This window comes from Mastacembelus armatus, chromosome 16, assembly GCF_900324485.2.
Source record: "Mastacembelus armatus chromosome 16, fMasArm1.2, whole genome shotgun sequence".
NCBI classification, from domain to species: domain Eukaryota; kingdom Metazoa; phylum Chordata; class Actinopteri; order Synbranchiformes; family Mastacembelidae; genus Mastacembelus; species Mastacembelus armatus.
This window is the reverse complement of record NC_046648.1, coordinates 11,801,385-11,817,612: the sequence shown is the minus strand read 5'-3', so window position 1 is coordinate 11,817,612 and position 16,228 is coordinate 11,801,385. Positions and strand designations below refer to the sequence as shown.

The 16,228-nt window shown below is 40.3% G+C and overlaps 1 protein-coding gene across 2 annotated transcripts in view; it reads right to left on the bottom strand.

Moving 5' to 3' along the window:
- grik2 (glutamate receptor, ionotropic, kainate 2) overlaps nucleotides 1-16,228 on the bottom strand; it is a 278,051-nt gene that overhangs the window by 29,424 nt on the left and 232,399 nt on the right. For both annotated transcript variants that reach the window (XM_026293759.1, XM_026293760.1), the window contains one exon: nucleotides 15,681-15,898. In XM_026293759.1, coding sequence (XP_026149544.1) covers nucleotides 15,681-15,898 — 218 coding nt within the window. The remainder of the gene's footprint in view (nucleotides 1-15,680; nucleotides 15,899-16,228) is intronic.

Genomic DNA, 16,228 nt, shown 5'->3' with positions numbered 1-16,228 from the left:
TGCAAGCTTCAGACTGCTGATAAGGCGAGAGCAGTGGCTGTGAATACACAGAGAGTCAGATAACCACCTACACTTTAAGTCAGGCAGAGCACTGAGGTGGGCTTCCCAGAGCCTCCACTGGGGGATCCAGAACTGATTCCACTTAAACCATATGAGAGATCTTTGAAAACACACCTAGTGCACACGACCAGCTATCAAACCTAAATAAAAAAGAAGCCCAAAGTCATCCATCCACTGCACATCCACAGAGTTTCTTTTTGTTTGGCCAAACTAAACTAGAATACAATCAGAATGTTATAGCTGCTTCACTAATTAAGGAATACCAAAAAATATAATCACAGTTAATTCATCTGTCTGCTACTGTTAGGTAATCCTACCCTGTCACCTTGCATAACATGTTATTTACACCAATCATCCTTAACATTATGACCACTGACAGATAAAGTGAATAACACTGATTATCTTGTTACTGTGGCACCTGCCAGTGTGTTGTGTATATTAAGCAGTAGGTGAACATTAAGTCCTCAAAGTTGATGTGGTGGAAACAGGAAAAACAGGCAAGTGTAAGGATCTGAGTGGCTCTGACAGGGGCCAAAGTGTAGAAGCTAGGACAGAGCATCTTCCAAACTACAGATCTTGTTGGGTGTTCCTGGTCTGCAGTGGTTAGTACCGACCAAAAGTTGTCTAAAGATGGACAGTGAACAGACGACAGGGTCATGGGTGTCCAAGACTCACTGATGACGAGGTTAACCTATTGTCAATTAAACCTTCAAATTTCATTTATACTTTTCAAAAAATCCTATTTTATTTGAATCTTTGTTGCAGGGTTTGAAATGTACATTAGTCTCTACAAAGAAAAACACTGGTGGCTATATATCACAACTAGAGTGGGGAAAATGTTGAATGTGTTAAAAAAAAATCATCTCTAACTTTTCACTCTTTTTGATATGTTTTTCACTGAATGGTGGACAAATGTGTTGCTCTTCCTGACAGTAGAACTATAAAAGCAAACAGATTCACAGAAGCTGTGTGTGTGTGTGTGTGTGTGTCACAGCTAAGCCTAACCTACTAGTCATACTTATGTATTTAGTGGGAGCAGAGTGGCAGTGGACAGGTTTAGGGGGCAGGGGTCCAGACGGGTTTGAATAGTTTTTTTCCCTTAATAAATAAAATCATCATTTTAAAACTGTGTTTTGTATTTACTTGAGTTATCTTTGTGTAATTTTAAAATTTATTTGATGATCCGAATCATTTAAGTGTGACAAATATGCTAAATAAATAAATAAAAATTAGTAAAGGGGTAATAATTTTTCACAGCACTGTGGTTCAATGACTAATATTTCTCTAGGTTCTCAATCATTTTGTCTACAATATAGAAATAGCTTAAAATTAATATGTTCTAATAAGAATTCGGAGGAAAAGGTCTCCAGCATTCTCCTCCCTTTTAATTTCACACAGACAATATACATTTATTTATTAATAATATACATTTATTATTTCATTTTTATTTCACATCCAATTGCATTTGCATGTAGTGGCTGTAGTGAAAATCCTGTGAAACTATTTGGCCTTTTGTTTGTCATGCACAAAAAGCCTCCTCACCTGTCATATCGCAGATATAATTTATTACTAATTACCTAATTAGGCCAATCTGAGGTCACTAAAATTAATATTAAGTCGTTGTGTAACTTTGCCAAAACAGTGTTGGACTCTTTCTCTGGAACCCTCCCTAATCTGACTAGTGATGACATCTTTAGCAGCATGTTGTCCTTCCGTTACTGGCTGTCTAGGTGTTGTCCAGCAAACAATGTAGACTCGACAACTGGGAAAAAACGGGGGTGATAATGAGGGACGGCATCCATCTCGATTTGGATGGTGCAGCTCTAATCTCTAGAAATCTGGTCCAGTTTATTAGCCAACCTAAAGTTTGACAATCCAGAGTGGGGACCGGGGCGCAGAGAGAGTCTACAACCCCTTTGCAGTTTCCTTAGAGCTGCCATCCCCCCCAACCCCATTTATATGAGGGCATGTAGCATCATATACACAACTCTGCCCAAATGTCATTCTTACTGTAGCAGTGGTGGCCCAGCATGTGTGTTATTAGCCTTTTCCAAACTCCATGATCTTGAACTTATAGGGTGAGTACAATAAATCATATTTTTATTAGAAAATTGAAAATCTGTATATTTTATATATTTCACTGATTAGGTAGGTTCCGTGCATGCAATAAATGCCATTATTATTGCATTTAAGCAGCAAAAGAAAAACCTTCTGAAATAAACCACTCTACAAGCTACAAAAAATGTGATTATCCTCAGGAAATGCTACTATTATTACTTTAGCTGAAAATAAAAATGTAGCAAAGCCTTTTTTTTACTGCACTGACTGATACCTTATGATAGAATCCCCATTCATTACCTCTTTTAAAAAGTTAACACAGTAGCATTTTTTCATGATACACTTTACTTCATGTATTGCTGATGTAAATGTGAATTAGTGGCTGAGTACATTTTATAGTAAAACTCTAAAACTCAATTATACACAGTGTGGTTTAGCTTTTGTAGGCCGGACACAGAACCACGTGCTTTTCACTCTTTATCCACTACTATGTGAATTACATGTAAGATGGGATGAAATGAACAAATACCAATATATAAAAATACTAGATACTGCTACAATACAAATATATCAAATATCTTCAGCAAAAAAAAACTAGTTACTGAAAATTTGGAATTACTGCAGTGTGTATATATTTTTTTATTTGATTAGGGTTTTTGAAAGAAGTGTAACCAATGTAGATTTATTAAAACAGTTCCTACTTCCAGCCACCTGTGAAGTGGCATATGATCATTTTCTGATCTGGTGTTACATCTTTTGTTGCTGCTTTCCAAAACACACGACTAAAATTCTACTGCTTTGATAATTCTAATAGGCAATGTGTCCTGATTTATGTAAATCACACACACACACACACACACACACACACACACACACACACACACACACACACACATACACAAAATATTTGTGGACTTGAATTTAGAAATATGATCTAATAAGCAAGACTTCGTCTATGTCGTGTGTTAATATATAAATAGTTCAAAACTGGCCCAATTTGTGCTTCTCACATACAGGTGTCAGGAGCAAAAACCTGACAAAGATTACATTGTGCCTGCTTATAGCTCTGCTTTATTCAGAGTGTAACATGATATTTTAACTTTAAGTTTGACAAACAGCTGGCACTCCCCTATGGACACATCCACAAGAGAGTATCCGCCGGCACAGTTACAGTACAACGCAGGTAAATACACAATAACTTTCTCACAGGGCAATACTTCTAGTGACTAAGTTTCACCACACTTCCCAGCAGAAAAATAGAAAGTCTGACAGTAACTTCTTATGGCTAATTGGCACTGGCTTAATGACCATGTGACACTATGTGAAATGGTTAGTCACTCTCCCCTACAGTGGGTACGGAAAGTATTCAGACCCCTTTAAATTTTTCACTCTTTGTGTCATTGCAGCCATTTGCCAAAATCAAAAAAGTTCATTTTATTTCTCATTAATGTACACTCAGCACCCCATCTTGACAGAAAAAAGCAGAAATGTAGAAATTTTTTATTAAAAAAGAAAAACTGAAATATCACATGGTCATAAGTATTCAGACCCTGTGCTCAGTATTGAGTAGAAGCACCCTTTTGAGCTAGTACAGCCATGAGTCTTCTTGGGAATGATGCAACAACTTTTTCACACCTGGATTTGGGGATCCTCTGCCATTCTTCCTTGCAGATCCTCTCCAGTTCTGTCAGGTTGGGTGGTGAACGTTGGTGGACAGCCATTTTCAGGTCTCTCCAGAGATGCTCAATTGGGTTTAGGTCAGGGCTCTGGCTGGGCCAGTCAAGAACGGTCAAAGAGTTGTTCCGAAGCCACTCCTTTGTTATTTTAGCTGTGTGCTTAGGGTCATTGTCCTGTTGAAAGGTGAACCTTCGGCCCAGTCTGAGGTCCTGAGCACTCTGGAAGAGGTTTTCTTCTAGGATATCTCTGGACTTGGCCGCATTCATCTTTCCTTCAATTGCAACCAGTCGTCCAGTCCCTGCAGCTGAAAAATACCCCCACAACATGATACTCCCACCACCATGTTTCACTGTAGGGATTGTATTGGGCAGGTGATGAGCAGTGCCTGGTTTTCTCCACACATATCGCTTAGAATTAACACCAAAAAGTTCAATCTTGGTCTCATCAGACCAGAGAATCTTATTTCTCATAGTCTGGGAGTCCTTCATGTGTTTTTTGGCAAACTCTATGCAGGCTTTCATGTGTCTTGCACTGAGGAGAGGCTTCCGTCGGGCCACTCTGCCATAAAGCCCCGACTGGGGGAGGGCTGCAGTGATAGTTGACTTTGTGGAACTTTCTCCCATCTCCCTACTGCATCTCTGGGGCTCAGCCACAGTGATCTTTGAGTTCTTCTTTACCTCTCTCACCAAGGCTCTTCTCCCACGATTGCTCAGTTTGACTGGACGGCCAGGTCTAGGAAGAGTTCTGGTCATCCCAAACTTTTTCCATTTGAGGATTATGGAGGCCAGTGTGCTCTTAGGAACCTTAGGAACCAACCTCTTAGAGTGTTGCAGAAATTCTTTTGTAACCTTGGCCAGATCTGTGCATTGCCACAATTCTGTCTCTGAGCTCCTTGGGCAGTTCCTTCGACCTCATGATTCTCATTTGCTCTGACATGCACTGTGAGCTGTAAGGTCTTATATAGACAGGTGTGTGCCTTTCCTAATCAAGTCCAATCAGTTTAATTAAACACAGCTGGACTCCAATGAAGGAGCAGAACCATCTCAAGGAGGATCAGAAGAAATGGACAGCATGTGAGTTAAATATGAGTGTCACTGCAAAGGGTCTGAATACTTATGACCATGTGATATTTCAGTTTTTCTTTTTTAATAAATTTGCAAAAATTTCTACATTTCTGTTTTTTTCTGTCAAGATGGGGTGCTGAGTGTACATTAATGAGAAATAAAATGAACTTTTTTGATTTTGGCAAATGGCTGCAATGACACAAAGAGTGAAAAATTTAAAGGGGTCTGAATACTTTCCTTACCCACTGTATGTCCCCTGACCTATTATATTGTCACTAAACAATACCTTTGGTGGCTGTATGAGATGCACAAGGTTTTCAGTACAGAGCAGTGTAACCCACTTGCACGAGTATGTGATCCAAGATGTACAAAATGTTAGCTGTTTGGCTTTATGCAAAAAAAATGACTGGCACAAAAACATGTACTCAAACTTTGTTGTTTCGTTTAGTCATTAAAATGACTTTTTACGTTTAGGTACAAAAAACACCTGGTTATGCTTAGGGATAGCAGCGTCACACTGGAATTGAACACCTCTCTCCTGTGAGACAGTCATATTTTTACTGACCAACTCAATCACCCATCTTCCTGCTCCTTCTAATGTGGACTTTCTCCTGTCATATAAAGTTCGACACCACTGGAACTCCATGATCATAGCTGCTGCTTTATTAAAAATCCTGTGCATCAGATGCCAAAGGTGCCCTTCTGCTTCAGCATGAGGGGCAAAAGACACTGGACAAAGCATCAGTATTTTATGCTCTAAGAATGAGAACAGACTGGTATTGTATTTAGAGACACCAGAAACTATTATTTCTGACACCAGTAATAGTCATAACAATAACATTTAGTATTGATATTGTAGCAAGAAGAACCAGCAGAGAAATGAACTTTCAATAACTTTTGAGATTAAAGAGATCAGTCCTAATGGTCAGTCACTCAGGTGGATACTGGAGGATTTGCCTTGATCTACGAAGCCACATGTCACGAGTCAGAGGCATGTTCCTAGTAAGCATCTAGAATGCTTACTAAGGTTGTAGTGAGGTGACTAGCTGTTTTATTTAATTTAGTATTTTCTTCCAGAAATGAAATTCAGACCTATTGAATTTCCCCTGAAACACACACCCACAACTCCTCCTCACAATGCACCACACTGTGAGGGGCCGCCTGGCATGGCATGAATAGCCACAGCTCCTTGGTGAGACACGCACACACACGTATACATACACACAAAAAGAAGAAAAAAATCCACCTTTTTCTAAGTTTCTTTTCTTTTCTACGAAGGCCCAGCTTGAACCAGCTCCCTTGAGTCAAGCTGCGACTCTGCTTTTTCTATCGGCTTGCAAGTTTCTCAGCTTTCCTTAGCCTTCATTCTTATTTAGTTTACAAGTCTAGCCAGACCTATTTTCCAAATTTAGTCATCACAATATCAAAGTTGCATCTTGTAACCTTTGTAATCCCACTGGATCAACACCAAGACAGTTATAATTACCTGACCCAGTTACCTGCAAACCCAGCCAACTACCAACCTATATCCCTCAGCAGCTCAGAGATGGTGAACCTGGAGATCAGTCTAACACACCGGCAGGACCAGCCACAAGATCAGCAGGTTACTGTCAGCACCGAGTATCGGCAAACAGTTAGTCTCTTACTCTCTCTCTCAATCGCTGGTGTTCTGTTGTCTGGGTCACTTTGGCCATGTGGGCCTCATTGTGAAATGACTCTCTAACCCATAGCTCCACTCATTGATCCCTTTACTTCTTCATAGTACAAGCCTGATCTCACTACAACCTTAATATTCAGATATCAAAAACAAATCCCAGCGGCACAGTGGGTTAGTGGTTAGCACACAGCAAGAAGGTCCTGGGTTTGTAACCAGGTAGGGACTTTTCTGTGTTGTGTTTGCATGTTCTCCCTGTGCTTGCGTGGGTTTACTCCAGTTTCGTTCCACAGTCTATAAACATGCATGTTGCATTTCTATCATGTTAGATCAAATCAAGATGGCGCCACTGTGTTTGGCTAGTCGCCTGTCTCCTCTCAACCTGTCTTCTGTTTTTCTAATTTTAGTATGCTATCCCAAAAGATGACGCCAGTCCTGGTCTATGACCATCAAACAGTTTTAAATCTTTGACCAGCTGCCGGTGAAATGTTTTTATTTGATTGTGGTGGACAAAATCCATTACCCTGCTGTTTTTCGGACTACCGCCCTACCTATGCTGTGGCGTGCTCGTACCTATGTGACGAAGACGGAAACATGCATGTCAAGCAAGATGGTTGGTGCGGTTGAGTGCTGTTCTGCTCAAATTCAAATTTTTATTTGTCACATACACAGTCATACACAGTATGATATGCAGTGAAATGCTTGCACAACTGCCCATGACCTCAGTTGACGTACACATAAAAAAATAAGAGCACAAGAATAAGCATAAGAAAGAAAAAATAAATAAATAAAAAATAATAATAATAACAATAACAAATGTGCCAAATATATAAGACAAAATAAACAATGAATTTGCAAGTGCAATTATAACTTTGCAAATATACAATAAGATAAAAATAAAATAAAAATAAAAATATACAGATTTGCAATGTGGATAAAAAGTGTGTCGACTACAGTGTGCAGTATTGGAAAGAATGGGAATGATGGATGCAATGTCCAGTGCTCCCGTTGTAGTGTGGCAAATGTACAATGAGTCCAGTATTATGTGCTTGAGTGTGCAAAAGTGCAATGTGCAATGTCCAGTCTCATGTGCAAATGTTCAGGTGTTGTGGTGTGTGAGTGGGGAGAGTGTTGTACGAGAGAGGAGGTAGGTCTAAATAGTGTTCTCGTTCAGAGACCGAATAGCCTGCGGGAAGAAGCTTCTCCTCAGTCTGTCTGTGTTGGTCTTCAGACAGTGAAAGCGCTTCCCTGACCGCAATAGAGAGAACAGTCCATTGTTGGGATGGCTGAGGTCTTTCACGATCTTCTTGGCCTTGGTCCAGCACCACTTGCTGTAGATTGAATGCAGGTCAGGGAACTCTGTGCGGATGATGCGCTCAGCTGATCGCACCACCCTCTGTAGAGCTCGTCTGTCCTGCATGGTCCTGTTCCCGAACCAGGTCGTGATGTTTCCCGTCAGGATGCTCTCTATGGTGCAAGAGTAAAAGAGCACCTTGGAGGGCAATCTAAAGTCTCTCAGGTGCCTGAGGTGGTAGAGACGCTGCCGGGCTTTCTTCACCACGGTGTTGGTGTGACAGGCCCAAGACAGGTCCTGCGCGATGTTGACACCGAGGTACTTGAAACTGTCCACTCTCTCTACTGGGCTCTCGTTGATGAGTGGAGTCCGGTAGTTTCTCTCCTACTTTGTACTGAAATCCATTATCAGCTCCTTGATAATGTTGAGGAGGAGGTTGTTCCTCTGGCACCAGTTTTCCAGACGTCTAACCTCGTCCAGGTAGGCCGTCTCATCGTTGTCAGAGATCAGGCCCACCACAACAGTGTCGTCAGCAAATTTTATGATGCTTGTGGAGCTGGTAGTGGCCACGCAGTCATACGTGTAGAGTGAGTACAGCAGGGGACGCAGCGTCCCGGTGTTGTGTTTGGTGTTGTGTGAGAGCCTCATGCACTTCGCATAAGGCAGTGTCCGTGTCCGCCCGTGGCGGAATATAAACGGCGCTGATTATGACTGAACTAAACTCCCGAGGAAGTTTGCCGGTTTAGAGATACAGAAAAGATGTTTAAAAGGTAAAAACAAGAAAAAAGAGGTCGGAGCAGTTGCGATGGCAGCCGACCTCACTGGCGCCATACACATGCTGGATGCCTCAACTGCCTCCTGGACTAAAAACAGACTTACCCCTCAGTTTTCTGTTTCGTGGAGTTTTCTAGACCTGGCCAATGGTTGTTTGGTTCCAATCACGGGTTTTTTCCGAGGATACAGTGTCTTGGTTTGGTCCCCATCTCCGCATGTGTGGAGTAAATTTGGAACATCTTAAGCTGCTGCCCCGTGTTCCGCGAGCTATTGGAATTCAGGCCCAGGATCCAGGTATGTCAGTTGTCTATAAGGAGGATTTTAAATGTAGGCAATCTAAATTCTCCAGTTTTGAACTGGCCACTTTTGAAATTGGCTGATCTATTCCTGTGTTGTGTTTTGTCATTTATCGTCCTCCCAGATATAATAAGGATTTTATTAATGACTTTTCCGACTTTTTAACTATGATTATGCCAAACTATAACTGGGTTCTCATTCTTAGAGATTTGAACTTTCAAATGTGATGCCCTGACAAACCTTTGGTGAAGGAATTTTTAAATACTGTTGACTCCATAACTCGGTGCAGTGTGTTACTGGCCCCACCCATGAACTTGGCCATATACTGGACTTTGTTTTGTCCTACTTGGAGATCAGTGACCCTGTGTTCTCTGATCATATGTTTGTTCTGTTTGAGGTGGGTTTTCCTTATCCCACCATTAAAACCTCTGCCTGTGCTTGCCGCTGTTGGACCTTTAACTCCTCGTCTGCGAACTGCTTCTCTGCTGCCTTCGAGTGCCTTGGTCCTCCACCCACTTTCATCCCTGCCTACACTGAGGACCTAACTGCCTGGTTTTACTCCTCCTGCCTGTCTCTTGCATTCAGTGGCTTCATTAATAACCAAACGGCCTAAATAAAACAAAATAAATAGTTGTTGATTTTAGGAGAGCACAAAACAACCACTCCATTAAACATCGATGGATCCTCAGTGGATTGATGGATCCTCAAGAGCACCAAATTACTTGGTGTTCATCTGACAGAGAACCTCTCCTAGTCCCTCAACAGCAGTTACATCACCAGCAAAGCCCAGCAGTGTCTCTATTGCCTGCGTAGGCTGTGGAAAGCCCATCTGCCTCCACCTATCCTCACCACGTTCTATAGAGGGACTATTGAGAGCATCCTGAGCAGCTGCATCACTGCCTGGTCAGGGAATATTATCGTCTCGGACCAAAAAACCCTGCAGGGGCTAGTGAGGACAGCTGAGAAGATCATTGGGATCTCTCTTCCCTCTATCGAGGACATCTACAATACACACTGCACCCACAAGGCCAACAGCATTGTGGATGACACTACACACCCTCACACACACTCTTCACCCTTCTGCCTCAACAGAACTGGACTGATATATACACACACACACACACACACACACACACACACAAGACACACATCAATATGAATCATCTCTGCACAATATTCAGAACAAGGAACTGGACTGAATATGCACACACACACACAGACACACACACACACGAAGACACACACATACTCATACAAAACTTCTGCTGCTACAGACTTCTGACTTCTGTTGCTGTCTTAATTGGTGCTGCTCTGACATTGTTTTTATATGAATGCACACAAATGTTTTCAGTTTTAAATCATCTAACTATCCTGCATTACTTGCACAATATATATGATGTATACTAAGTATAATGATGAGTATTTTTCTGATCCTGAGGGGTTTTTTGTACTTACAATACTTGCACATAACCTGTATAGTTCGATGTTATTGTGTTTATTATGCAGAGTACTGTCTTGTCTCGTGTATTGCACTGTTTCTTGTCTGCACTGTTGTCTTACAGTGTTTGCACAAGTTTGCACACATGCACTTATGTAGTTTGTAGACCTTGTTAAATTGTTTTAAGTTTAGTCCTCTGTTGTCATATGTTGCTCTGTTATCTGTAGCACCATGGTCCAGGAGAAATGTTGTCTCATTTCACTGTGTACTGCAACAGCTTTATATGGTTGAAATGACAATAAAAACTTCTTGACTTGACTTGATTTGACTTGACTAAAGTTAAATCTGAGCCCTGGCTCAATGATGGAACTCGAGCACTCCCGTGTCGTAAAGCCGAACGTAGGTGGAAGGAGCACAAATTGCAAGTATCTCTTCAGATATGGAAAGACTGCTGGTGTAACTATCAGAACTCTGTTAAAAAGGCCAGAAAGCTACATTTTTCCAATATTATTTCAGCTGTCATAATTTACGTGTGCTTTTAAACACCACTGACTGTTCTTAATGCCCCATAGTCTACCAGTTTGAAAGCATCTAGAACTGTGTAATGATTTACTTCAATTATTTGTGAGTAAGGTGACTACTATTAGGTCTCTTATCTCACTACCTATTTCTGCCCTTTCTGTCTCTCTTCCCTTCTGTGCTGCTGTTTTTGATCACTTTCAACCAGTATCTTTGCCACAACTAGAGGATGTGATTGGCCTTATAAATCCCTCTGGTTCCCCTTGTGATCCAGCTCACCCATGGTTCTTTAAGAAAGTTTTTCATTGTTTAGATAAATTGATCCTCAATTAACAGTAGTTTATCTGGTGTGGTTCACTCTGTTTTTAAGCATGTGGTGGTGCAATCACTAAACCTGGTCTTGACCAGAGTGTACTGGCAAATTATAGACCCTTCTCCAGGCTTTCTTTTCTCTCAAAAATCCTTGAAAAAATTGTGTACACACAATCAAAGTTTCTCCTTGATGAACATGACATCCTTGAGCTTTTCCAATCTGGTTTTAAATCATTTCATAGCACAGAATCAGCCTTAATTAGGGATGTTAATTGTATTTTTAGCACCCCTGAAACTGGCGACCCTGTGATTCTTATCCTTCTTGATTTTTCTGCTGCTTTTGACGATCATATTTCATTTTTGTTGTGGGTATTCATGGCCGTGCTTTAGATTGGTTTAGATCCTACTGGACAGATAAAACATTCTCTGTAGGCCTTGCTGGCTTCGAATCCCCTCCTGCTCCTTTGTTCTCTGGGCTTCCTCAAGGCTTGGTTTTAAGGCCTTTGCTTTTTTCTCACACTGGGTTCCGTCTTTAGACACCATGATGTGTCTTTTCATTGTTATGCTAATGGATCCCAGGTTTATTTTCCCATGAAATGTAAGGATGGTTTCACCATTACATGCCTACTTGAACCCTGAACATCCTTCATTTTAATGACGCCCAGATTGAAGTGATGTTTGGTCCTATTGCCGCTTATAAGCCTTCTCATGTTAACTTTGACGCATCTTAGACCACTGAGCACTAATCTTGGTTTCAAAATGTGTCACTTGTTTTTTGCTTTTCTCTTGGGTAATATTGAGAATGCTATTTAAAAAAATAAAGTGGTGAGAAACATTTAACCCTGTAGAATACCACCTCAGTTTCTTGCTTTGATAAAGAGGCTGACAGATTTATCATCAGTATATATACAGCCATGAGCTGGAACAAGTTTATTATATCTTTTTTTTTTTTCATCAGCCCTCCTCTCTTTCATGCCTGCCCCTATCCTCCTCTAGGTATCAAGCACATCATCTCAATAAGCTTTATCTACTTGATTAAATCACGATGCCGGAGGTGTTACACCCATCTGTCTCATGGCTAATGCAAAACAATTTAGGCTTGTATAGCCTGGGGACATGTAGCTCAGTGCCACAACCATGTAAAGGTCCCTGTCTGTTCCTCAAACTGCCAGACATCACTCCATTATGCACAGAAGGTGAAAAACCAGCACTGTCTTTAATAAGATGTGATTTTATTAGCTAACAAGCACTGGTTTATATTTCCTTATGAAATTATTCAGTGTCATTGTAGCAATAGTCGATAGGGAATGTCCCAAAGAAGGCAAGTGGGACATTTCAGTGCTTCACAAACTATTCTTGATGGCTTTTACATTAGCCACAATTAAATGTGTATTTTACCGCAAAAATCAATAACTACTAAAACAGTTGGTATTTTGTAATGTGACTGGATAGTGATTGGGATGCGTGCATGCCTCATCTGTGAGGGTGTTGCACTGAATCAACTATAGGATTGATAGGTCTCATCAGAACACTAGTCATCATCACAGCAGCATATTTTAAACACCTCAGACAGGATTTGCAGACAGAATATGTTTACTCAGTGAAGGACAAATGACCTCTGCATCTGCCTGGACTTAATAATTAAAGAGTAAGAGCAAAAGACTGCTTACCAAAGGAGACACCCAGTGTGTCTCATGTTAAAAGTGGCTTTTAAGTAGAAATATGTATTTATGTATCTATTCTGTGTTTTATCTTATTTTAATCCTTAGGAGTCCTCTGTCATGCCGGCGTGATCAAATCACATGACATTCCACTAGGCCTAGATTTCTACGGTTTAAACAAAGTTGATCCTACATACATTATTTCAGACCCAGTGGGACTCTTGCCATGGCATGTGTACCACATTAATTCTCATATGTCTTGTTGTTCAGATCAGCACAGCTTTGCCTGCTAAAGCCTCTCCATTGTTATTTATTATTTAGTTTTACCTAGTATTACTTAGTTTACTCATTAGTAGGACATGCAATTGATCAAGCTGACAATCGATTTTAAGAGGCCATCTGTTGGAGCAAAAGACAAACTATTTCAGATAGTCTGATGGACTTGTAGACTGTAAATTTTTAATTAAAAAAGGTCACTACAGCTCAAATATGTAATATTTTCCCATCTTCAATGCAATGCTCAACATTTGGATAAGTCACAGATCCAGTGAGCTGTGGCTTAGCTAAAAAATCATAGAACTAGGGTTACTATAGGGTTAGTAAGGGTTACTATAGGGTTACTAAAAAAAGGTTTTAGAAGGAATGGAACGGAGAGGTGTATATACATGGCATGACTCGCAGCAGCCTAATGATGGCTCTTTGCCATTTTGATACACAGTTGCCCTGTACCAGTTCTACTTTGTTCACTGACTGCCCTTATCATACCCACGTGTCTCATATCTGCAATCAAGGACTTGATTTTAGTGCGACAGGTCATTCTTACTAGTGCAGTTTGTCTATTCACCTGTGCCTCCGGGCTGTGCATGCCATGTTTTCAAGTGTTTTTTCCCCATTTTGTTGCACAACTGACTACTGATCTGAGTCTATTTTTGTAATGATTTCAGTTTCTTTCTGGTTTGTTTCTGGTCAGCCTGCTATCCCGTGTTTCAGTAAAGTCAAGTTCGCTTTTCTTTCTCTTATATTTCAAACTAGTACTTATCATTTGTCTGAATTGAATCAATACTTCTAGTTCTGGTTTATCAGCTGCTTTCTGTCAGGAGCCTTTTGCTGAGTCAGTCTGTGTAAAGTTAAGATTTTGGCTTTGCTTGGGCACTCAGCTCTTCTGCTTTCATTTCTTGAATTTTTGTTTCTTTTGCTGTAATTTCTCCATATGAGAGCTTTGTTGAGAGTTTATTTACTACCTACTAAGAATATTGCCTAAACTTTTATATTTCCCTCTATGTCAATATTAAAGGCTGTGGTTCTTTAGGTCAATTTGACCCATTTTTAAAAGTTAATATGTGATAACTTTAGTTTTCTTCCATATAATTAACTAAAAATACCATGGATGGTTGTCTACTATAAGTGTAAAATATATGGTAATAGGTTGGAAACAAGTTCCCTAAATAGGTGAAACTAAAAAATTGGTGATCATTTTATACCTCATGCTTTATAAGCAGTCAAAACAGAATCGGTAAATTTGAGCCGGGAGGACAAAAGGTGTATAAATTTGAAGACAATACGACACACCTTTTGTCCTATATTTTACACTTGTAGTAGTAAACCATCCATGTTATTTTTGGTTAATTATATGGAAGAAAACCAAAGTTATCACATATTAACTTTTGAAAATGGGTCAAATTAACCTGAAGACAACAGGAGGGTTAAGCTGTTGTGACTAGCTTTGCCAAGTGACACCAAGTGTCACTGAAATTTTCTTTCATTTCGAAAATTTTCAGGCTTTAAAAACTCAAGAGTGAACCTTGCTGAATTAGACGTGATATACATTCCATTACTGTAATGGATTAATGCAGTGACTCCAGCTTCTGACAGGCTGAAAACACCTGATTCTGGTAATCAGCAGTGGTTCATTGAGGATTAATGGAGTAAGGTGTGTTTGTTTATCTATAAGTATCTATAAAGTATATTTTCTCTTTTTTTATCATTAAATTCGGTGTGTTGAAGACTGTTTTTGCTATTTTTTTAGGATCCAAACAATTGAGAAAAGCAAGAGTAGAGCACTGTTGTCCTGGGTGTTTATACCAGCCTAGCCCAAAATGCACAGCTGATTTGTATTAACAGTGTCTGACCCAGCAATGGAAATCCTGTCTGCAGAGAGACCTTAGCATTGGTAAGATGAATAACAAGTACATATGCTGCTTCTTATGCCAACTGTTGTTTTCATTACTGTGTGTGTTGAAATGATAAAGAGTCTTAGCAACTACAACCACAGCAGTTTTTTTTATAATGAGTTGGTGTGAGCATGTTTCAGCATGAAGATGAAACGCAAACATATTAATCACAACTGTGTCCCTATGTGTGAACAATACCTGCGAACATGTGTGCTTATTGCAAAGATGGATAAAAACAAGGTGTGAAAAATAAGCTCAATCTCAGTGTTTTCTGAGTGCCACTGATGGATTGTGTGAGGTAAAACAAAAGAACACAAGTTTAAAAATACAACTGTGAGAAATCAAAATTGTAGCACAGAAATCAAAAAGTTTTCAAACTTGGATTAACACAACAGCCTTGATAGGAAATGACCATGTTTTCTAGCAGAGCATTGGAAGAACAGAATCATTACTGGGGACCTCCTTGCTGTAAGATGACAGTGCCAACCTCTGCCCCACCATGCCCCATGTATTTTTTCTGTATAAGCATGGATAATATTTGTCATGCAGCTTTGATATTAGTGCAAAGTAATATATGACCAAACATGAACCTGGACAAAGTCATACTTTATACCTTGTATAGCAGTGGAGGATACATAGCAGCAGAACTATTATGTCTGAACAGACTGTAGTTGGTGTAATAAAATCCAGTTGTAACTAACCTTGAAGAAGGTCATAGTGGAGCCATCCTCTATGACGCCATATTCTATCTTTGTCTGCTTGGCTAGGTCATCAGCAGAGTCGATCGGCGACTCCATCCTCTCCACAGTGAGGAAGGCCGCCAGGTTTGCCGTGTAGGAGGAGATGATGATGAGTGTGAAAAACCACCAGATTCCGCCTACAATTCTGGTGGAGAGGGCTTTTGGCATGAGCTCAGATCCTGAATGAGAGGAGCAGAAGAAGGGGGTGAGGCTTGATACCATACTAAACTGGCGAAGGGGCAGCACCTAGTTCAAGCCAGGCTAGGCCTCTCCACCTGCTGCCTGGATCACACTTTCAGACACAGACACACAGAGCAGACAGAGTGGGCAGCCTCATGGTTGGACTTGGTGATTAAACTTTCGTCTGAAGTTAAGTTACACAATCTTAATCCTACCGTTTACTCTGGACTGTCTGTGTCTCTATAGAACTCACTTTTCTACAACTAATATTCCGGGATAATTTTATCATTCTTTTTAAATGCAGCAGATAAAAACAATGTGTCTCTGAC